Source organism: Anabrus simplex, chromosome 1 (genome assembly GCF_040414725.1).
Source record: "Anabrus simplex isolate iqAnaSimp1 chromosome 1, ASM4041472v1, whole genome shotgun sequence".
Classification (NCBI taxonomy): Eukaryota; Metazoa; Arthropoda; class Insecta; order Orthoptera; family Tettigoniidae; genus Anabrus; species Anabrus simplex.
The window spans coordinates 1,574,137,914-1,574,163,360 of record NC_090265.1 but is presented as its reverse complement, the minus strand read 5'-3'; the positions used below and the strand labels follow the sequence as shown (position 1 = coordinate 1,574,163,360).

Genomic DNA, 25,447 nt, shown 5'->3' with positions numbered 1-25,447 from the left:
TCTATGAAGATGGGACCCTAAGTACAATGAATTCTAATGCTGAAGATGGCATGAACATCCAGCCTCCGAACCAGAGAAATGAACTAATGTAATTTAAAATCCCCGACCCTGCCGAGAATCGAACCTGGGACCTCCTGGACCAAAGGCCCAGCATGCTAACCATTTAGCCATGCAGCCAGACAGTTTCTTCACTGAAAGTGGCCACATTGTGACTGTTTAACTTCAGGAATTAAGATCAATTACAGTCAACTGGTTCTCCAGACTGCATCTCCCTCTGAAGTCTTCAGCGCAGAGACAGAAAAAAGGAAAAGACCAATCCCAGGTTGCAAGGTTGCACCACAACAATGCACATTGTACAAAAGGATTTCTGTGAGAATCGTGAGTGCCACTGGTAAACAATCCACTGTATAGTCCAGATTTGGGTCCCTGTCACTTATCTCTGTTTCCAGTAGTGAATGGAAAGCTGAAAGGCTGTCAGTAAAAAATCTAAAAGAAACTGGCTTATTCTATGAATGTGGTGGTGGTGGTAGAGTTGGTGAATATTGCTCGGAGGGGTAGTACAACTAGTCAAAAGGAAGAGGTTTGACTTAAAAAAAAAAAATATATAGTGCCAAACCAAGGGCTACAAAGGGTATGACGATGAAAGACTCCCTACACCTTACAAATTAATAGCATCAGAAGTCAGAAGAGAGCAAATGTTGACCAAGTGGCACAAGTAGAAGCAATGTTAGATTGAGAGATGGACCTGGTGGTGGTCAACTCATGCTCCCAAGCCAAGAGCCTCTGGGAATCATCCACTTTAAAGGCCTCTTACAAAAGGCATGAATGGATGAATTTTATGCTCCTGTTCACATGAAGACATCATAGGAAGTATCAAGTATCAGCGAGACTATTTTGAAAAGAAATTGTGCCAAATTTTGTGAATTACAAACTTTCATTTAAAACAATCCAGAAAATGAAGTTGTCATTCTCATAAGTACCCAGTCGCATGGAGGTTAAGTGAAGCCCAAAGCCTTGTCCTCTTCCATGTTTTATATTTCCCTTTTAAAAAATATTAATTTGTTTCAGAATTTACAGGCATGAAAGCATGATTTAGTTTCTTTGAGCCTGGTGAACGTGATTTAGTATTTTGTGTTAATGTAGTAATGGTTACTTCTGGCTACCTCTGAAAATGAGTTAAATTAAATTTTTCAGGAACTATTAAGCCCGAAGCTAGGAATATTTGATTTTAAAGGCTGAAAACTAGTGGATGACCTGCCTTCATGGGCACAATGTTAACTGAATTATACATGGATTCATAGTTCTTGAGTTATTGTCTTACTGGCTGACTTGTTCAGTGAGTCCTAGCTCTGTCATTGTTGTAACACCATGTCAACAACTTTTATCTTCTGGTGCAGCTTTCTGGTTCAGTATGACCAATAAGTTTCTCCAATTCCACTCTTACAGATTATATCAGAACATTACAGTCAGTGGTCATATGACCTTAATGTATTGATCTGATATTATTAGCTGTGTACTGCTTATAGAATATAGCATACACTTTGAACCATGTTCAGATTTTGAACATCTTGGCATGTTATGACAATCAACTTTGAACCTACTAGGACACTTCAGTAGTTTTTTGTGGTAGTTTCCCCAACATCTAGAATGATTTAATATTCATTCTCTCTCTCTCTCTCCTTCTTTCTCTCTGAGGTGTTGAATATCACAGGTGTATTTTGTTTCCTCAAAAACTGGGGAGTTGTTCTAGTTTACAAGAAGTAAGGTAAGCAATATTTTACTTAAACGCTTTCATAACCATTCAGTAACTGTTAAAAAGCTAAAAACGTACTGTGTTAGTTTTAACAATAACCACAAATGAATTCAATAATACCGGTATGTTTTAGTTGACGGCTTCCTCTAGGTAGAAAACCATGCTATGCCCCTGCTGTCTCCTGAATTCAAGCCAACAGCTACACACCTCAAACTGCATAGCCAACACATTCAGTGAAATGGAATTATGATATTATAGAACACATGTAGAAGACAGATCTTGGAGCAATAATCTAATGTGTTACCAAACTATCAGTTGTATACTAAGAAAAATATTATGGTGTTACATATAACCAAAGCTAAAATTTCATATTATTTTATTCCTGCTTGTTTATGTCTGATTACATAATCCTAATCACCAGTTGACCTGACAGAGCATGAAGAACAATATTTAATTACCGTACTTTTTTTAAAAAAATTATGGAGGCAGGTCTCAAGTTTCCAATGGATATGGGAAAAGGATACTCAAAGAATGCTAATGGAAAAAAGTCAAGATACATGGCAAAAGGAAACGAAAGCTACTCTGGCCTTCAAAAAATCAAGTTAAGTTGCAATTAGAAGAAAGTAAGAACTAACCAAATTAAAGTGAACAGAGAAGGTGAAAGGGAAGTACATGGAAACATTGGTAGTATCAAATCACTATACTTTGTTTGAAAAGTTCAAACAATAATCCCAAGTAATTTATATTCAGATTTTTTTTGTTTGTCTTCCTGCAGAAGATACTTCCAAATGAACAAGTCACGGTGCTTCCTCTTCCTGTCCTTTGTTCACAGAAACTAGAAACAGTGTCTAGCCTTATGTATAGAGGCTATAAGACATGCATTTTATATGATAGGCCTACACATGGAATTAACTCCTTGAACAAGTTGAATTACAGTACTTGCTTTAGTTTTCCTTTGAAAATTAAAATTATAGCTAGAGGGAAACTCATGGCTTTATGAAGCATCATATTCATTCTCTATGTTTATAAAGTCATATTTCAGCCTTAGATAAAGATATTGAATGGAGAAGAGCAAACTAGATACACAATTTGGGTAGTATCTCTGGAGAACAGTTTTATATGGACTTTATATAATAATAGTGCTATAACCCTTTCAGACTGAGTACGCACAATTGTGCGGGTTCGTATTTTAGTTATCCCTGACCGTATTTGATGTTTTTTCGGCGCTATACCGGACTGCAGTGATTGTGCAGGACACGTGGCGTGTATTTCAATTGATTTTAGTATGCGCTTGACCGCCAGGGCGAAGGAAGAAGAGTTTAAAAAGCACAGTTGATCGGCGAGATGGCAGGAAGCAGTAGTGCCGAAAGTAAGTATTTATTTACTGCGTTTATATTAATCTAGAAGCTTTACTGAATACCGGAATATATTCAATGAAGTGTGTACATTGGTTAGTGAACGTAAATTTTGAAGCTACACCATCATACGTGATACAACGAGGGTTTGAATTTTGATACGCACAATTGTGTGGGTCCTGTTTTTCGGATGTTAGTTTTTATTTTGTAAAATAAACTATTAATATGTGTATTGAGGAGCATTTTAGTCAGTTCTTGACGTACAAACAAAAATTCACACCTCCAGTTTTATTTCAGGTCTGAAAGGGTTAATGTTAGTGAATCTTAACAACACTGAACTATGTTGAGCTCTCCTGACACATCATTAATTAATACACCTATATAAAAATTGATGAAACTCAGGTTTAATTTTTAAACAAGTTAGCTTTCTAAGATAAATGTTATTTGTATTTATAAACCTAGCAAACTGTCATAAGAATAAATTGGATATTCATGAGTATTTGTGGGAAATAACTGCAAGTAACTTTCAGGACATATACCTCACACACAGAAGAAGAAAATATGATATATGGTCATGGGTCCAGAAATACTTTATTTCCATGTTAGAACCCAATTTAAACAGCTCTACAGAGTACATTAATCATGGGGAAAACACAGGAACAGAACGTACTAGAGCGAGGACAGTTTATTATATGTCCATCCAAGTAGCATGTCTAGCAAATCTGTAGGAAATGCCTTTCCTGACACCAACCTGATGTGTTTCTTTGGTGTTTGTAGTGTGATTATAAGTATGTATTTGAAGATCTTAGGTTCTGAATATAGGTCTCAGTAAAGCTGTGACAATTTAAAGAAAAACAAGTTTCTAAAACTTTCAAAAACATTCATGAAGTTAATGTAATTCATTTCAGCAATTTTATAGAATCAAAGTCAGTCCAGGTTTCACTCAAGGCCCTAAGTATTGGTTGAAAATAGATCTATTTCTCTCTACATGGTAACTCTTATTTGCACCAAAAATGGGAAACAGAATGTTCGAGGGATTTGTTCATAAGCCTAGAGTTAATATAAATGAGGAAGAACTCAAGATAAATACATTTTCTTAAATAGACTGTCCAGGTGCGTTTTTGGCTATAGGAATTGCATTTTCTGTCATGAAAATATCTGTGAAGAAAGGATGTATTACTCATTTAAAACCATGTGTTTCCTTTTCTGATTGTACAAATCTTATACAACCTAAATCTGAAGTAAAATATACTCACTACCAGTACTAAAACAAAAGTAATTTCTTTGAGATACAGTGAAATCTGTCTAGTAATTAATAAAATTATCCACTTCAAAGCTCTCAGTTTTATGGCTACCAAAAGTGATTTAAACTTATTTATTGGAAGAATACTCCAACAGTGAAAAATTTAGATGATTTGAGAAAATATTTTGTAGGTGGTCTTGAAGCAACTCCTGATTTTATACTTTAAGGCATCAGTACAATTGTTAATAACATCATATTGCAAGCACTGTAAATGTTTGTCTCTACATTCATGAAAGTTTACAAAGTTACATGAGACTTAGTGTCATGGAGGCTGTAGTAGGGGGGTACACACCGTGACCATGATGGCTTAAGCCCAGCACACTGCTCGATGTTCGTAGAGAGGCACCAAGATCACCTGCAGACAAGAGCACACCACATACTGTTTGGATATTTTGGGCTTTAGTTTGATCTTTGCTCTAACTGATGCCATGTAGACAGAGTTCTCAATTTGAGAAAACCTCAATTGTGGAGAAGACTATCTCTAAATCCAATTTTCGTTTATTATGATCATTTTCTTCAACAATACTCTCAATGCTGCTACTAATATTTCATGTTTAATAAAGTTCCTTTTAATTTCTCATCCACGAACATTAGAAATCAGTGGTGTCTTTAAAGTTCACTACAATACTGGTAGTCTTATTATGGAAAATACATGTTACTAATACTAACAACGAAAGACCTGCTCCAAGCCTCTCCAGAGACCATACACCATTATTAAAATACTAGTTGACTGTGGACAGAAAATGCTGAATAAACAAACCTAGAATTAATACAGTTCATACCCTGAATAAAGGTATGAAATGCATAAAAGCCCACTACATAACTGGTCAGTTAACGTCTCGTCTTAGTATTATGGTACAAATGCCTTACTGTGGTACCTAGTTACAGCTAAAAAGAACTAAATTTGACAAATAATAATTTTGCTCCCTACTTTCTGCACTTACAGTGCTTTCCTCTGCAATGTTCAATCCATTGATTGAGAATTTCATGGTCTCAATCATAATGTATATTTTATAACTGATTTTACTTGTCCAGGTTTATGGCTTACAAAGTTTGACTGGATCAGTTATATATTAAAGAAATAGTATTATTGTAAATCTGTGTTAATTGCTATGTTAAATTATTTGCTTGTTTTCTGGAACTGAGAAGTTAGAATTAAAAATTATTTCAAATTAAGTAAAATAATCAGCTAATGATAAAATTCATCACTTACCAAACCTGCAAAAAGAAAAATTCAAAATCACAAATAATAAAATTATACATGCAGAATAGGACAACCGTAGTGTTATAGGATGGGAAGATCAACACTCCACATCAAACTCACACTCTATAAGGAAATAATTATTATTAACTGGTGAGATTTCCATCTCTTTATTTCCTGTGAATTGATTTTTAATTTGTTAGGATTCATTTGATATGACATTAGACCAATATAATATTCTATCAAAGAATATTAATAATTTATTTTTTGACAGTCTGTTCTTTAGTTTCAACTTTGAAAATATCTGTATGTACTGTATGTTGTCTTATATTTTCCACATCAAATAACAAGAATTCTCAAGATTGGCCTCCTCCTTAATCAGTATGAATTTCTACTCTCTTGATGATGGAGCTAGAAAACAGAAATGAGCTCATCAAGGGCTAAGAAGAAAGAGTTTTATAAGAAATGGAACTGATGAGGAGAGAAAGTCCATTTACAAGAAGACAGCAATGTAAAAAGATGTGGAAACTGTCCTTGTGCTTTTGCATTTTCATGTTTATGCTTGTCTCATCTTTCTTTTGTTTCCTTATCCAGTGGTAATCCTGTGGTGATCTGTCATTATATGCCTATTATGTGTTTGTTTTTCTACAGTATATATGACTTGATTCTTTAAGTATCAGTGTAATCATGAGGATGATCTATGCAACGTTTGATATACAGGGTTATTCGCATAAGGTGTTATACGGTAATAACTTCTAAACCATTAAAGATATTGGCATTCTGTTTTCATATTTGTAAATGGTACCCAGAAGCTTGTAAAATAATGTGCTCACCAACTCCATATTTTTAAATAGAACAGCACAAATGCATACAGTTGGTCTAAAAGTTCAACTGCGTAAAAGTTCAAATATGTAAGTATTTTCAAAATCGGACAGTTAGTTTTTGAGATATCAATAAGAACAGAATTTGCTGTTTTACATGCCACATCAGACAGTGTGAAGTTGGGCAAGGACATATTGACGCACAAGCAGTTTCTTGGGTTTGATTCCAGCCACAGAATGGATACCAGGTATGTAAGCAAATCGTACACATGTGATGGGTTTGCAAAGTGTGTAGGACAGGCGAACTCATGACAGGACAGGGAGGTGTGATGCTTCTAAAAGGAATAAAGTAATTACTTTGACTTCAAAGGAACATTACGAAAGCTATAATTGTCACTGGTTTGAGTGTACAGTACATACTACTGTATGAATTCAGAAATAAACATAATACAGGACACAAGAAGAGCTCCTTCTAGAAAAGAAAATGAATAATGTCCGAATAATCTCCCTTACCCGTTGTGTGTTCGCCAGTCACACAATAACATTACACACCCAGGGTATGTTACTGTACATCATTATGTGGTGCAATAGTTTACAGTACATGCCTGGTATCCATTCTGTGGCTGGAATCAATGCCAGGAAACAGCTTGCGTGCCAATATGTCCTTGGCTGACCGTACACTGTCTGATGCGGCACATTCGATTTTGAAAATAAATAGATATTTGAACTTGTACACCGTTGAACTTTTAGGCCAGCTGTATGCATTCTTGCCGTTCCATTTAAGAATATGGAGTTAGTATCAATATCTCGGTTATTAATCACCCCATGAGAATAAGTAGCACGTTATTTTACAAGACCGTGGGCACCATTTATGAATATGAAAACAGAATGCCGATATCTTTAATGATTTAGAAGTTATTTCCATGTAACATCTTAAGTGAATAACCCTGTATTTTTTTGCAGCAAGTGAATTAAAGAAAAGCTAATTTGTTTTCATGGATAAATTTTGCTGCAGTTATTCCTACCAAACAATACATCAGATACTGCCAGATTTGACTATTCATTCCAGTGGTATGCATGTCTTTCCCATCCCTGGGATGCTCTCATTACTTTTAAGGTGATACACACTCTTGATCTCTTACTGATAGTGTTAAGTCATAGGAGGAAATAGGAATTAAAATGTTTTCATTGAAGCTGTCAATATAAATTTATATTTATGTACCAGTATGTTTATTCCTTGGAATAACACATAACTCACACATAAAACAGGACTTGTGTTAAGTATTTAATCTTGAAGACTGTTGGGGTCAAAGATGTTCTGAATCAACTCTTCTGTGAGCTATTGGCTCATATGAGTAACACCACTCATCTACTGGGAGAAATCAAAGAGCATTCATGGAACTTGTCTAAGAAAGGGACCAAGCATCAGAACATGCATAAATCAGTTAACTTCTCTTCATGTTTACCTGATCTTGGGGGATTCTGCTGGCTCAATTACTTGCCAGGTGGGCATACAGCATTAAAGCACACATGATGTCTTCTATGGAATATTGTAGTATGAACAAAATGATATAGGAAACCACACTTTTGGAAGAACTTCTTGCCCCACTTTTCAAAAACATTATTTAGTTACTACCAGGATTTCCAAACTTAACATTATTTTCTGAATCTAGAGTGTTTTTTAAGAATAAATACAATCAACAACAATTTTGTGACTGTTCTCAAGAGAGAGAGAAACCTGTAGTAACATACAATGGAATAAAATGAGGAAATGTTTCTCTCTTTATAGAACTCAATGAAGTAACACAAAATACAAGGAAATTTTCTTGTCTAGTGGCATAATAGTTCATTCCTTGAATCGAAGGAAGGAAATTGAAATAACTTATTTGCTGTATCTATTCTGTTTGGACTTGGTTGGGGTGATTGGGGTAGTGGGCGTGGTAGGATCGTCGCAACCATTTTCGTTGATTGTCTCAGAGAGACACAGAGGTTGTCCAAAAGGTCGTGTACCAATTCCAGAACCAGGTGATCTGCCTGAAATACAATACATTTATTAGTGTCTTTTCTTTAATTCAGTTGGAGGGAATATTATTTATTAGCAAGCTTTGCCACACTTCAATTATGCACTCTTCACAAATATTCTGGCAGTTGCAAAGAGATTTTTCACTGTGCCTATTAAAGGATATTTATTGTACTGTCTCACTTGTATTTATTCATGCTATTAGTAAGACCAGAAATCAAAGTGTTCTTGCTTGTTATTCTTAATTACTGGAATTATTCCATGCTTCTCTGACTACTGAATATTAAGATTTTGGGTATAGTTTTGTTCTTAATTTTACATCAAACTCTTTTCATCTCACTGCAACTCACTGAAATATACAAGAATTTCTGTTAAGGAAAGCAGAAATGTTTGATTTCCTAATTCCTAGTTAGGCCATGTACACACTGTTCCCACTCAATCAATGTGCAATTGTAAGAACAAAATCAAGGTCTTAGATGATACTAAAATATATGATAGGGTATTATGCACTGTCCATAATAAAACATACTGTTTATCCTGAATTTTACCTTACTGAATGTGGCTAATAAAGTCTATAAACCAGACTGGATAAGAAATATATAGAGAAGAGTGATTTACTCAGGCAGGAACAAGATTTATAGCATTATCCAACATAAAACTCTTACTCCTCTCTGATTGTTTAGAATATAATATGAAAATATTTTATTTGTGTCCTTTTAATTAACTATGAGTGGCCTATGTCTTCTGTATCCTTCCCTTGGTAAGCATAGTGTCTCTTCTTTACTGTATTTTTCTTATCCAGCTGGATATTTTGACTCTGTTTAACAAAGCAAATAGTAATCCATATATTAAGGGAAATGGTGATAACTTACTCTAATAAATCACAGAGGAATATATCCTACTACTGAGCCCATTCATGATACTCTGTAATCAGAGTTATGGTCTTGTTTTATGTTCTTGTATGAGTGTTTTTGGCAAAACTCTTTGATAGTGGGTGCCAATTCAATGTTGTGATGAATACTGAATAATACAGTCTTTAAAACTATGATGGTGATTTCTGGAATGTCAAATTGGACTTTGTTTGGGCATGTATGTGTGTATAGAACATAATTTACCAACAGTTATTTGATGGGTTATAAATTTGATTATTTACTAGGTATGATACCTCAAAATATCCTTTTTTCTAGTCTCGGCACAATTTAAATATGTTAAATAATATATAAATTGTCATCATCATCATCATCATCATCAACTGAATATAGTATATTACCATATTATCTGTTTGAATATTTTGCTAAAATGCTGGGGGCTGTAGTACCTTAATTAAGGCCACGGTCATTTCCTTCCCAGTCCCAGCCTTTTCCTATCCTATTGTCGTTATAAAACCTGTCTCTGTTGGTGTGATGTAAGACAATACCTAGCTATAAGATTTTGCTATTGCATTCTTTGTTTACCTATTGCTCCTCTATTTACTTTCTTGTCCTAACAATTCCTAACATTTATTATGTATGACAAATGTCATGGGATAGCGGAGCACTGATGCGCAGGTGTGTTGTCTGCGCACCACATGCCCCCTGTGCCAGCTGCAGTTGTATAGGAGACCTTGTGAGCAGTGGCTGTGCATGTGACAGGTGTGACATGGAACGTCATCTTTAGCTGACACCGTTTGAACGGGATATGGTGGTCGGTGCCTGACGGATGGAAAGTGCGATTTCGGAAGTGGTGCGGGAATTCGGCTTCACACAATCAACCGTGTCCAGGGTGTATCGTGAATGGTTGAATGCAGGTGTCACCATCCACAACAGATGAACGACCAGCCGTCCAGCCACCCTCGATGACCGTAACCGGCGACATCTGAGACGGATTGTCAATAGTGACAGACGGGCAACCGTGCAACAAATCATGGCTCAATTCAACACAGGCCATGCTAGACACGTCTCCCAGTGGACAATCTGTAGGAACATGGGTTCTATGGGGTTTGGGAGCCGGCGCCGCACATGGGTGCCACTGTTAACCCAACGTCATCGGGCACAACGACGCGCATTTGTCACCAGTCACCAGGGATGGACACTGGAACAATGGCGTAACGTGATATGGTCAGACGAATCACGATTTCAACTGTAACATGCCGATGGGAGGCACCGTGTATGGCGCAGACCACATGAAGCGATGGATCCCGCCTGCCTCAAAGGTGTGGTCCAGGGCGCTGGTGTCTATGTTATGGTCTGGGGTGCATTTTCCTGGTATGGAATGGGCCCCCTAGTTGTTCTGGAAGAGACTTTGAATGGTATGCGGTATGTTGAGCTGCTCGGAGACCATCTCCACCCATTTTTGGCCTTCCAGCGCCCAGACGGTTCTGCGGTGTTTCAAGATGATAACGCGCCACCACATTGCTCCCACGTTGCCCGAGAATGGTTCCAGGAACATGCAGCAGAGGTCCAACGACTGCCATGGCCACCCAGGAGCCCCGATATGAACTCTATCGAGCATATCTGGGATGTCCTGGAACGCAGGCTCTGTGCCATGGATCCTGCACCCACGAACAGATCAATATTGGCAGCCGCTTTGCAAATGATTTGGTGTCAGCTGCGTCCAGAGAACTACCAGGGACTTGTCGACTCACTTCCATGGTGTCTCACTTCAGTTCGCAGGGCCAGAGGAGGCCCCACACGCTATTAGGTGACTATCCCATGACATTTGCTAAGTCAGTGTATATTCATGCAAAATAAAATAATGATTTATGGGGAGTATTTTGAAATAGTACAAAAATTGAATGTGTATGTGATATTCAGTGGTGGTGAATTGAATCAATTTTAACTTATACCTTTCATTGAACTTATAAAAACTGAGAGTAAAGTGATTTATTTAAATTGTTATAAAGTTTCTTTCTTTCAGTGTCTGGTATTCAATACAAATGATGAAAACTAAAATGAAAATGTACAGTACAAAGCCATACTCAAACCAATCTGAACACTGAAGTTCTAAATTTAACAAATAACTTATATAACATCCATTACCATGTATCACTATTTCACTTTGGATATCAGTATCATGGTTTCAGATACTGACACATCTATTCTAAGGTTCTTGTAAGTAAAGAAACAAAGGGAGTTTATGTTCAAACTTCTACATTGGTCTGAACACTATGACAGCTAGCAAGCCACACATGAACATTGAAGCTTGGCACCCAAATGGTACATGCAACATCTGATGTACTAGCACAATAGCTGCTCCTGAGTACCGGTATATTGTAAAAATATTGCACTATATTCTTTAGAATCAGGCAAAGCCACTTACTCCTGGACTTATTCCAAAGTCATCTGGGAATGAATGTGAAGAATAAATTAGCTACAGATTGAGCTTTGGTCATTAACTAACAGAGTGTGCAGTTACTCTAAATATTTCCAGTACAAAATTACAGTGAAACATATGTAAAAGGAAAACATAAATTTTAAAGTATTTTATTAAATTTGTACTAGATAATGCTGAAGTGTAATAGGTCACTAAAATTTTTAGTTTCTCCTGTGGCTATCGCAACACTCCATCATAATTAAATTTCATATTGTACTAGATATGTTTTGATAGAACTTATTGATCAATATGTTTTCATATGGTATGTTAAGTTTTGGTGAAGTTTCATCACCTGACTTGTATTTTGGTAGTAATCAAGTTAAGCAGATTTTGTAAGAAATAATGTCAATCTAACCAAGTTTAACTCTGCGAGGTAATGAACACAAGTGCTGCATAGTGACTCAGATATGCAGTATTCCAATCAATGTAAGGCAGACTGAGTAAGAGCTAGTGGTCTATTACATTCCCAAATCATTCAGAGTATAGTGACAATAGTATAAAGTTGGTTTTGGGAAGGACAGTGAGGAGAGATATAATTCCTTGTCATTAAAGAGAGCAAGAACATCATGATAAAATTAGTTTTCTGTATGAAATAGAGTGTGACAGAACAATTTCTCAAATTCTTAGCACTAAAAAAGAAATGCAATTTAAGTCCCAGTGGTACTAAAGGCATCAAGGCTGATTTATACCAAAAAGCTTTAACAATCAGTTACAGACATTATTTGGCCAAAGTCTTATAGTAGTTTTGTCAATGTAATTCCACGGTCTTAAGCAAATTTTTATATTATGGTACTTCTGTTTACTTGTTTCTGAGTTGTTCATCTGATCTTGCTAAATTGCGTTTTTTTCAGTTCTAATGTTTTTAGAATAGGTATTCTGAAAGTAGTAGCTGCTTATATTTCTAAAATGAACTTACTTCCTTGAAACTGCAAATGGGTTTGTCTATTCCTTAATAAAAGTGATTATCTGCTCCAGAGTAGTCTTTCAGAAATTTTTTTGAACTACCAGTACCAGTATCTTTAGGTAAGAACCATACGTAGATTACTAGTAAGATGTTTAGGATTACAATGCTTGTGATTATTTGAACCAATGGTTCTAAGATGCTTGCTGATGTTGAATATCTTTGTGATCAGACACTATTTAATTAGTTTGGCTTTCATGAATCTGTAGCCTACTCTTGAAACCAAAATGTTTGAAAGGTCAGTCTTGTGTTTGAAAACTAACCTTCTTGAACACCAGGTTAGTCAGCTGTTGCTGCACCTGAGTAGTGTAAAATATGCTCTTTGGGAATATAAAAGCATACCTAAGTTAATCACAAAACAATACTATGCATTTCAGTTGTACACTGTAGTTTAGAGGTGCACTTTGAGTGTCTCACTGTACAATAATTATACCATACCATTTTGCTCTTGCCTGGGATTCATTATAGTACTATATACGTAAACTGGGAAACCATAGAAACCTATATTCTATTCAATAAAGCTTCTTTCTTAGATCAAAATTACTGGTATTTCATACATTATTTCTTCATTTTATTTAAGGATTAATCCATAGAAAATGACAATTGGAAGCATACAGAGAATTAACCAGAATGTCAGGTTTGGCCTAAGTATTTGGTAAAGTGCCTGGCAAAGTAGGTACCGGTACAGTATCAGTATCAACTGTCCTACTTATTTGACTGAAAAATATTGAACTCTATTGAAAATGAACCCCCAGAATTACTGTTGAATATTTTGTGCTCCAAGCAAATGAAACAGTCTACTGTTACTGCTTGGTATTTCCAAACTGAGCTCCACCAAGAACTTTCTTTAAGATGCTTAGATGTTTAGGTGCTTGGAGATTAATTTCAAACTTCCTGTAAATCCCATATACTGGAGGTGAAGGAAGTGTGTAACCTTGCACACCAGATCGTAATTGGCCAATTATGGACATTTTGCTTTTATGACCTTCAGAAATTACCAGTACTGGTCTTTTCACAGCAGCAAAAATTGAATCTCTTATTGACTATGGATAGTAGGTAGCCTATAGCTCTATCTTCTTAAAGCCATCTAGCATGTAATTATTTGGGTTTGATGAATTTGGAGCATAAAGATTCTTCAATGAATGAGATTCTGAAAGTCAATTAAGTGCTTAGGTACTCATTTCATTACCATTACCAATTAAGCAGTTTCCTGTTTATTTGGTAGTAGCTATACTTTGTGACCTTTCCATCAAGAAGTAGTAAATAGAAGTGTCCGGTGATGTAGGACCTGAGATATGCCTAACATTTCTTGTACTTCTTTGTATAGCTCCTCTCTTTCATCCCTCCTTCAACTCTTTATTTTCTTATGACCTTGATGCTATTAGATACCATACCTGAAAGATGAACTGTCACTCAATTTTTTTATATTTATCTTGTATGGCCTTCATTTTCTTCTGTTCTGGTAATCTTTATGTTCTGGGGCTTTCTTTATTTCTTTCTTTCAGCCTTGGTGATTCATGATCTAGATGTTGAGTTTATGGTATATAATTCAGTCAATGAATCACCTAACAATCTGTTAGGCCATGTGAGAAATAAATTTCTTTTTGTACCAGTGGATTTTCTGCAGCGGATTGATTCAGTTACTACCTGTGTTTGGTCCGATTAACAGCTGGCATAACACTTCCATTTTGAAGAATGCTCATGGCCCTGGAGTCCACTGTGGTTGTGCTTACCACAATGTCCCACTGTAATAAGTAGATTTAGAAAGATGCAAATATGATGTAAATTCAGAAATTACAAAATTTGTTCTGAAATGAATATTATTGCAGGATGTTGATTTTGTTACCAAATAAGCCTGATTAGGAATTCAAAGAAAAATATTTTCTGTATCTACACCATTACCATGCGTTGGGTTAGAGTCATCAGTTCATAGGCTTGTTTGATGCAGCATTCCATGTCACCCTATCCTGTGCTAAACTTTTCATTTCTATGTAACTATTGTATCCTACATCTGCTCTAATCTGCTTATCATATTCATACCTTGGTCTACCCCTACTGTTCTCACACCCTACACTTCCTTCAAAAACCAACTGAACAAGTCCTGGGTGTCTTAAAATGTGTCCTATAATTCTATTTCTTCTTGTCAAATTTAGCCAAACTGATCTCCTCTCACCAATTCAATTCAGTATCTCTTCATTCATGATTCGATCTATCCATCTCACCTTCAGCATTCTTCTGTAACACATGATTTCAAAAGCTTCTATTCTCTTACTTTCTGAGCTAGTTATCGTCTCACTTCCATACGATACCATGCTCCAGATGAAAGTCTTCAGAAATAATTTTCTAATTCCTGTATCTATGTTTGAAGTGAGCACATTTCTTTTCTTAAGAAAGGCCTTTCTTGCTTGTGCTAGTCTGCATTTTTGTCCTCCTTACTTCTGTCATTGTTAGTTATTTTACTACCCAAGTAGCAACATTCATCTACTTCTTTTAAGACTTCACTTCCTAATCTAATATTTCCTGCATCACCTGTCTTCATTCGACTGCACTCCATTACTTTTGTTTTGGACTTATTTATTTTTATCTTGTACTCCTTACCCAAGACCTCGTCCATACCATTCAGCAACTTCTGAAGATCTTCTGCAGTCTCAGATAAAATAACAATATCATCGGAAAATGTCCAGGTTTTGATTTCCTCTCCTTGGATTGTGATTCCCTTTCCAAATTCCTCTTTGATTTCCTTTACTGCCTGTTCCATGTAAACACTGAAAGGGGGGGGGGGGCAGACTGCAGCCTTGCCTCACTCCTTTCTGGATTGCTGCTTCTTTCTCACAGCCCTCGATTCTTATCACTGCAGACTGATTTTTATACTGATTGTAGATAATTCTTCATTCTAGGTATCTGATTCCAGTCACCTTCAGAATCTTAAATAGCTTGGTCCAATCAACATTATCGAATGCCTTTTCTAGATCTACGAACGCCATGTACATGGGCTTGACCTTCTTAATTCGATCCTCTAAGATCAGAGGTAAAGTCAGGATTGCTTCACGTGTTCCTACATTTCTTTTGAAGCCAAATTGATCTTATCCCAACTCAACTTCAGCTTTTCTTTCCATTCTTCTGTAAATAATACGTGTTAAAATTATGCATAAATGAGATACTAAACTAATGGTTTTCACACTTGTCAGCACCGGCTTTCTTGGGAATAGGTATATCAACATTCTACCGAAAATCGGATGGCACTTCTCCTGTCTCATACATCTTACACACTAAATGGAATAACCTTGCCATGCTGATTTCTCCTAAGGCAGTAAGTAATTCAGAGGGAATGTCATCAATTCCAGGTGCCTCATTCCTATTTCGGTCTCTGACAGCTCTGTCAAACTCTGACTTCAAAATTGGGTCTCCCATTTCATCATCATCAACAGCCTCTTGTAGTTCCAGAACCAAATCCTTTAACTTTTTAAAAAAAAATTTAATTAGGGTTGTTTATAGTCACTTGAACTCCAAGGTCTTATTGTGACTCTTACATATGATTACAGAATAATAGTAATAATAATAATATTGTAATTATAAAAATGTAAAGGAAAAAATAAATAAGTATAATATAATTAGATTTTGGAGTGCAAGCCAGTGTTCTTGAGGAAGTTGATGACTTGATGACTCAGTGCTGGAGAAGCCAGTGTCAGTTCCATTTCCTTAGGTATGTTGTGGTGTTGACGCCAATGGTCATACAGTTGACATTCTGAGATGATATGCTTGACAGTGAGAGAGCAGTTACATTTACTGCAGGTGGGAGGTTGTTTACTTTCTAGGAGATAGTTGTGGGTGATCTTTGTGTGTCCTATCCTTAGTCGTGAGATTAAGACTTGTTCACGTCTGGTGAGGTTTTGGAGAGGATATGTTCTCGTAGATATCATTTTATTTTTTGGAGGTTGCTAGTGGAAGTTTTAAGCCAGTTCATTTTCCATTGTTCATGTAGTTTGATTATCTTTAACTTGCTACAACTGTTGGATATGTTCCTGTCAAATTTTCTGCTTTGTCTTCTTTCCCTAGAAGTGGTTTTTCCATCTGAGCTCTTAATGTACATACACCTAGATTTCCTTTCTCCAAAGATTTCCTTGATTTTCCTGTATGCAGCATCTACCTTTCCTAGGACCATACAACCTTCGACATCCTTGCACTTCTCCTTCAGCCATTCTTCCTTAGCTGTTCTGCACTTTCTGTCCACTTAATTCTTTAATCGCCTGTATTCTTTTCTGCCCTCTTCATTTCTAGCATTCTTTTATTTTTGACATTCATCAATCAGGTCTAGTATCTCCTGAGTTATCCACTGATTCTTAGTTGATCTTTTCTTCCTTCCTAACATTTCTTCAGCAGCCCTACTGACTTCATTTTTCATGATTATCCAGACTTCCACTGTTGTGTTTCCTTCAGCCTTTTCATTTAGTCCTTGTGCAACATGTTCCTTGAAACAATCCATCACACTCTTTTTCTTTCAACTTGTCTAGATCCCATCTCTTTGCATTACTTCTTTTCTTCAATTTCTTCAACTTCAGATGGCATTTCATGACCAACAAGTTGTGGTCAGAGTCCACGTATGCTCCTGGGAAAGTTTTGCAATCCAACACCTGGTTTCTGAATCTCTGCCTAATCATAATGAAGTCTATTTGATACCTTCCAGTGCCTCCAGGTCTCGTCCACGTATACAGCCGTCGTTTGTGATGTGTGAACCAAGTATGGCAAGGACTAAATTATCATCGGTGCAGAATTCAACCAGCCGACTTCCTCTTTCGTTCCTTTGCTCTAATCCGAATTCTCCTACTGTATTACCTTCTCTTCCTTGGCCTACCACTGCATTCCAGTCTCCCATCACAATTAGATTCTCGTCACCTTTAACATATTGTATTAAATCTTCTATCTCTTCATATATTCTTTCGATTTCCTCATCATCCGCTGAACTAGTACGCATATAGACCTGCACTATTGTGGTGGGCATTGGTTTGGTGTCTATCTTGACAACAATAATTCTTTCACTATGCTAGTCGTAGTAGCTTACCGGCTGCCCTGTTTTCTTATTCATTATTAAACCAACTCCTGCATTTCCCCTGTTTGATTTTGTGTTGATAATTCTGTAATCACCTGGCCAATAATTCTGTTCTTCCTGCCTACCAACTACATCTAACTTTAGTCTATCCATCTCCCTTTTCAGATTATCTAACCTACCACAACGTACAATATTATTTTGAATTTACTTTAGGCTGTATAAAGGGCTTTCATTATGCAATGTGTGTTCCTCAAATATGGTAGTATGAAGTATAAACAGAAACGATCCTTAAAACAAGAAAATATTTTTCCTGCGTACTGAATAAATTACATGCTCTCAAACGACAAGGGTAAGGAAAATATGAATAACAACTTCATGTCAGTCCCAGTGACAAGATTTGATTGAATTCGCTGCCGGTAGGGAATATCACAAAAACCACATTACAGTATATATCACCGGTTCATATTCGACAGCAGGGGAATTTCCATTCCAGGGTGCGGATGAGAGGAAGATTGAAGGGAGAAAATAAAGGAACAGTGTTATGATGGAAAGAAAGTTAGTTTCACCACCACGACATGGGAAGTAGGCGACAGCGAGCAGAAGACAGACATGACAGAACAAGCAGGAAGACAGACATGCACTTGAGTCGTTCTAGAACCCTCTTCCTTGCTAGCGAAATCTCTTTGAAGTGATCTCACAAAAGTAAAATACAAGGCGACATACTAACATTTAAAAGCCTCAGTAAGTAATGTAGGTAGCCTAAAAGTTTCGGGTTGACTATAGCAGGGGATGGCGAACTGTCAACACGTGTGGCTTCTCTTATACTTTTGTGCCATAATAACACATATCGTGTTAGGTTACCTAATTCAAAATTTTAAGCCAGATTTAGCCTAAGGCTAGAAGAACGTTTCCCAAATCGATGATTTACAGAGACAATAAGTTCCAGACATACTGGATGCCCTTACCCACACTCCGCCTGAAATACACCATAGGTGCATAAGTACCGGTACAACAACAACGTGCCTGAGATAGAACAATTTAAATCGTCCTAAACCCCAATCGACTTACGGGTTCTTCAGCAGTTGAAGTAGATTTACTTATATTTTGGCAAACAATGTACCGTTATACTTGAGTTACGGTATTCGGTAAATGATTACGGTAGCGCAGAGCACGATCTAGATTAAAACTGCACTTATCGCACTGCGTTATTTTGTTAATTCAACTCCTACGCCAATTTCTATATCTGTCATCTCAACGTATATTTACATTCAACACCTTTGCTCAACACAATATGAATGAGCTGCGATGAGACTGGAGGACTGCATGTTTGTTAGTTTTTATCAAATATTTTTCATGAAAAGAACTTATAACTTACAGCGAATTTGTAGTGCATGAATTGGAGTTACAGACTATTTCTCATTTTTCTTCAATCAATCAATCAATCAATCAATCAATCAATCAATCAATCAATCAATCAATCAATCAATCAATCAATCAATCAATCAATCAATCAATCAATCAATCAATCAATCAATCAATCAATCAATCAATCAATCAATCAATCAATCAATCAATGTAATCGAAGGGCAATATCACAAACGTTTTTGAAATAAGTTTTGAATTACGAAAGAAAATTAACAACGAGTCACTACCGTAAAATCCCTATTTAAGAGCTTAAGACTACTGTATACTATTTACCGCTGGAAATCCTGTTCGAGTCATTCTCCCAAAATAGATTATCTTTCTTAGGATGTAGCTTACTATATATGTTCAAGAATTTTGGAAAAATAATAGTGGTTGTAATTATGTTTGTTAGTGGTTAGAATGTGCAACTGTAGCCAGTGACCCAGAATTCGATTTTCGACTGTACGTACAAAATTTCCATGGTGTGAGAGTCGAAAACGAAATTGAGAACAAGTGACCAAAATTGTATTAACGACGGTGAAGTTCACTTTGAGGTGCCATGGATTCTTTGAGGTTGGACATAATGTGTTATTTATCAAAAATATAAGTTCATATATAAATAAATGACCACCTGGATCCTGTGATGAATTCAAATGGATTGTTAAAACTGAATATTTAATGCAATAAGATAGGTTTGGTGGTGGTGATCATTATTTTCGGAAGTACAATTAGGTAACCATCCCCTATAAAGTAGATTTTGTTCTTTCATAATCTGAAGCCGTGTTAAACAATCTGTATGATACTGTGATATGCTGAGCGAATGTTTAATTTTTTTTCAAAATAGGTACTTATGACGATCCTGCAATCTCTGTGATTCTCAATCTGAAGATTGATTGGCAGCAATTTTTCCTCCTTCACTTCTCTCGGTTGGCACATTTCATTCCTTCGTAAGATCCTGTTGATATATTTCATATATTGCACTCCTGGTCTTCCTCTTTGCTCTTGCCTTCCGCCATTCCTTCCATGATATTAACTAGACACTATACTACCGGGCGAGTTGGCCGTGCAGTTAGGGGCGCGCAGCTGTGAGAAGCAATCATTTTCATGGGTTTCTCGTCACAGAGCTAAGAAGTGTTTCGAGCATGGGCGTGGCGTTCATTTAAAACCTTCCCGCCGGGCCGAAGCCGCGACGGGTACCCTCCACTGAGCGAGGAGGTAGGTACCCAATGCCGAACGATCCGGGAGATAGTGGGTTCGAACCCCACTGTCGGCAGCCCTGAAGATGGTTTTCCGTGGTTTCCCATTTTCACACCAATTCCTAGGCCTTTCCTATTCCATCGTCGCCATAAGACCTATCTGAGTCGGTGCGGCGTAAAGCAAACAGTACAAAAAGAAAAAAAGAACCTCCATACTGTGCTTATTTCAGCTCCCATGTGTATTATTTCGTTATCTACATTCCCTCTGCTGTAGTGTAATCCTATAGCAAACCATCTTTCAACAGGAATCTTGTACTCCGATACGGAATACAGGGCTTTCGTATCGACATCTTTGGACTGGGAACGGTCCATTTTACAGTGCGCTATAGGATCTCTGACGGATGCCAATAATGTCACCTCCTTTGGTTTATACTGTAGAAGATGAGTAGGTAGTACTCTTCTTCGTACAACTCTGAGGCAAAGGCTGTTGCGGATATTTCTTTACAATTCTGCCTTATGGCAAAATCCAAAATGTTTAAGAGTTTGTCTCATTAATATTTCGAAGATATGAGGTGAAAAAGAGAGTAGGTACTGAATGCTTGAAGTCTCTCAAAATTCCCATGGTCTCAAGAAATATCGAGATCGCAACTTTTCCGTCCGTCTTCTTCCTCTTTATTTGAGTTCATGTTAAGAAGTATGTTTATAACTTACTTGTCTTCTACGAACTACTGCAAAGGGCTACACATTTTCACACGTCTTAGTTGGATGACTTAGAATACTTTTATGTCCTACTTGTTTTTACGTCGCACTAACACATCGAAGGTTTACGGCGATGGAAGGATGGGAAAGGGCTAGGCTCGGGAAGGTAGCGGTCGTGGCTTTAATTAAGGTACATTTGCCTGGTGCGAAAATGGGAAAACATGGAAAACCTTCTTCAGGCCTGCCGACGGTGGGATTCGAACCCACTATCTCCAGAATGTAAGCTCACAGTTGCGCGTCCCTAACCACACGGCCAATTCACTCGGTAGGATCTTTCTACACGCCATCAAGTGGATTACAGATTCACTCCTTATCACCCTCATTTTCTGTCCGACTCGTTGGCGGAATGGTCAGCGTACTGGTATTCGGTTCAGAGGGTCCCGGGTTCGATTCCCGGCCGGGTCGGGGATTTTAACCTTAATTGGTTAATTCCAATGGCCCGGGGGCTGGGTGTTTGTGCTGTCCCCAACATCCCTGCAACTCACACACCACACATAACACTGTCCTCCACCACAATAACACGCAGTTACCTACACATGGCAGATGCCGCCCACCCTCATCGGAGGGTCTGCCGTACAAGGGCTGCACTCGGCTAGAAATAGCCACACGAAATTATTAAATTATTATACCCCCATTTTCTCAGCTAACTTTACCTAAATGCCTGTAGTACAGAAAGAATACTTTTTTTTTGGACAGGGCTGGATGGGTTGGATCACTGAATAACGATATGTGATACGGGTCAATATTACAGTCTTTACAGGCTTAACGAAGTTGAAAGACTTTGGGGGGGTTAGTACAGTACCTGGAAAATGGAATCGTAAGGAAGTGGCTATGCTATTGCAAGTAAACTCTAGTACAGTGTACACAAACCGAGCCTTGGGCGCTCCTGTGGCATAGAATACATCCACAGTATCTCCTGTCTGTCATAAGAGGTGACTAAAAGGGGTAACACCTAACGGGTTCTCAACCTGGTAGCGTGGGTTGACGATAACGGGGCGCCTATCAATCAATCAATCAATCAATCAATCAATCAATCAATCAATCAATCAATCAATCAATCAATCAATCAATCAATCAATCAATCAATCAATCAATCAATGATCTGCATTTAGGGCTGTCGCTCTTATCAGTTGTTTACCTAGTTTTTCTTAAACGATTTCAAACTATTTGGAAATGTATCAAACATCTCCCTTGGTAAATTATTAAATCCCTAACTATTCTTCCTATAAATAAATATACGCCCCAGTTTGTACTTTTGAATTCCAACTTTATCTTCAAAGTGATCCTCCCTACTTTCAATAAAAACACAATTCAAGCTTATTCGTCTACTAATATTATTCCACGCCATTTCTCCACTGACAACTTGGAACATACTGCTTAGTCAAGGAGCTCGTCTCCTTACTCCCAAGTCTTCCCGACCTAAGGCTTGCAGCATTTTCGTTACTACTCCTTTGTCGGAACAAATCATTCTGCTCTCCTTTGGATCTTTTCCAGTTCTCCAACAAGATAATACTAATGACGGTTGCATACACTGGAATCATATTGTAATGGGGGTCTTACCGGAGACTAATACGCCCTCTCCTTTACATCCTTACTACAACCCCTAAGTACGCTCATAACCATATGAAGAGATCTTTAACCTTTATTTAAAACCTCGCCAATGCAACTACCCGATGAAGATCTTTCCTTATATTAACTCCTAGGTACTCCCAGGTACTATCACCCCATTAACACATAAAACTGAGTGGACTTATCCTCTTGGTGAAATTTATAACCTGAATTTTCATCCCGTTTACCAGCTGAGTGTGATATTACTGCACTTGTGTCAGGATATTCACTTTCACCTTTCCTATCTGGCCTGCATCGTTCAATTCCGACGCCGATGGAATTAGGTTTATGAGTCGTAGGGAGTCTCATTTTCACGTTCTTCATGGACCTACCCTTCGTTTACGGTTACCTTTATTCCTTGAAGTGCTGGACCTCTTCCTCTTAAATTTATGATTATAATTAAGAGGGGATGGTTATATTCTTCTTCCCTTTTAAAACAATGATAACCACTACCTTCGCTACCACTTAATCCTAGCTTGGGGAGTTTTCTTAGGTCGTAAGTGTTCAGGTCTAGTTAGGGCACCACGCGTTTATTACACAACTACAGGCCGTACTCGACGTATTACCGTACCGAGCAAGTTGGCCGTGCGGTTAGGGGCGCGCAGCTGTGAGCTTGCATTCGGGAGATAGTGGGCTCGAACCCCACTGTCGACAGCCCTGAACATGACTTTCCGTGGTTTCCCATTTTCCCACCAGGAAAATATTGGGGCTGTACCTTAATTAAGGCCATGGTCTCCTCCTTCCCACTTCTCGCCCTTTCCTATCCCATTGTCGCCGTAAAACCTGTCGGTGCAATGTAAAGCAACTTGTGAATAAACTGTATATAAACAATGTATTACTATGATAAAATATTATTTCTTTTACGTCCCGCTATCTTTTTACGGTTTTCTAAGACGCCGAAGAGGAGGAATTTTGTCTCACAGGAGTTATTTTACTCGCTGGTGAATCCACCGACACAAGGCTAGTGTATTTGAGCACCTTCAAATACCACCGAACTGAGCTAACGTGGTTTCAAAAAGCCAGCACTCTACAGTCTCAGCACGGCGACGACAACGTATTTTTGGTGACGACTATCGCTGCAGGAAAACAAGCAGAAGTGCTGAAGGATTATGGAAGTAATCTCTATCATGTACTGGGTTCTTCAGGTAGATAGTCCGTAGTCGAATGGGTAGTTTAACCTGTCCGGTGTAGGAGCTTTCATTGTGGTGCACGAAACGGCAACACGCATTAACGTATAGTCGGAGAAGTTGCCGAGTATCGCAGGGGCCGCGAACTACTGGGGAACTCAATTTCTTGAAATGCTGCGTGAGAGCTGTATGCATTGCGTATGGTACAAACAGGTGTACCGCGTAAATGTCCGACTCGTTGGCTGAACGGTCAGCGTACTGGCCTTCGGTTCAGAGGGTCCCGGGTTCGATTCCCGGCCTGGTCGGGGATTTTAACCTTAATTGGTTAATTCCAATGGCACGGGGGCTGGGTGTGTGTGTGCTGTCTTCATCATCATTTCATCCTCATCACGACGCGCAGGTCATCTACGGGTGTCATATAGAAAGACCTGCACCTGGCGAGCCGAACCCGTCCTGGGATATCCCGGCACTAAAAGCCATACGACATTTCATTACCGCGTAAATAATATTCAATTTAGTCGAATGCATAGTAATGGAACGGCCACGTTAAACGAATAATGAACATGATGATGATGATGATGATGCTTGTTGTTTAAAGGGGCCTAACATCTAGATCATTGGCCCGAATAATAACGAACGTAGTCTGTACCGTGATTTTCTATGAGTAGATTGCTGAACAAGGGAGTAGCGCACATCGGAGCATAAAGAATATTGTTACTTAAAATGTCGTCAAATTACGTACGTAGTGTCTCGTGTTGTTTTTCTCTTACCAGGTTACGACTCCAGTATCGCTCGATTTAACCCCCTTGGTTTATTTTTATGGAGCTATTTGCGCGGTCAAATTTATACAACATTGCCCGCAACCGGGCTTACCTTGCACGTAAACTTCGTGCAGCAACAGCAACTATCACACCGGCATTGCTAACCAGAGTACGAGGGAGTATAATGAATTGTGTATGGGACAAGGCGTTTTTATGGATAATTAATTGTGATGAAACGTGCAACAGTATTCGTACATGTTATGAATTTCAATGCTCCTTTCCACGAAAATGAGCTTGCTAGCAGCGACAACCCAACAAAGTCTACTGCGGAGTCTGTACTTTAAGCACCTGGTACATCTTACGACAAACTAATGCACTGATAGCTCGTAAATGAATGCTGCTCATTTAATCATATAGTCATTGTAATAAAAAATCGCATTGCTTTTTGATGACAATTATTTTTAATGAAATGTTTCTTGAACGGAACTGTTCACAGGATATTAACTTTTAACATTATTTACTGTTTGTGAACAAACGTGTTTGTATTAATATTCATCAACTGAACTGATAGAACGATACCTGATTATCGTTGATCCCAGTATTGCTAATAAAATTATTACAAAATCGCCATGATAATTATTTTTACTAACGATCTGAGAAACCTTCGTACAGCGGTCGAATAAGATTTATAGTTCAGTGTACGAAGTACTTTAGTTAAAGCTGCGTTCATATAACGACGAGCAAGAACATAAACTAACGAACTATAATAAATATTTCACC

At 37.8% G+C, this 25,447-nt stretch overlaps 1 protein-coding gene across 8 annotated transcripts in view; it reads right to left on the bottom strand.

Annotated features, from left to right (window-relative positions):
* Positions 1–25,447, bottom strand: part of LOC136858540 (SH3 and cysteine-rich domain-containing protein 3) — a 325,524-nt gene that overhangs the window by 85,690 nt on the left and 214,387 nt on the right. For 2 of the 8 annotated variants that reach the window (XM_068225596.1, XM_068225598.1), the window contains exon 9: positions 4,704–4,766. The exons of the other annotated variants lie outside the window; for them this stretch is intronic. In XM_068225596.1, the coding sequence (XP_068081697.1) occupies positions 4,704–4,766 (63 nt within the window). The remainder of the gene's footprint in view (positions 1–4,703; positions 4,767–25,447) is intronic. 8 annotated transcript variants of the gene reach the window in all.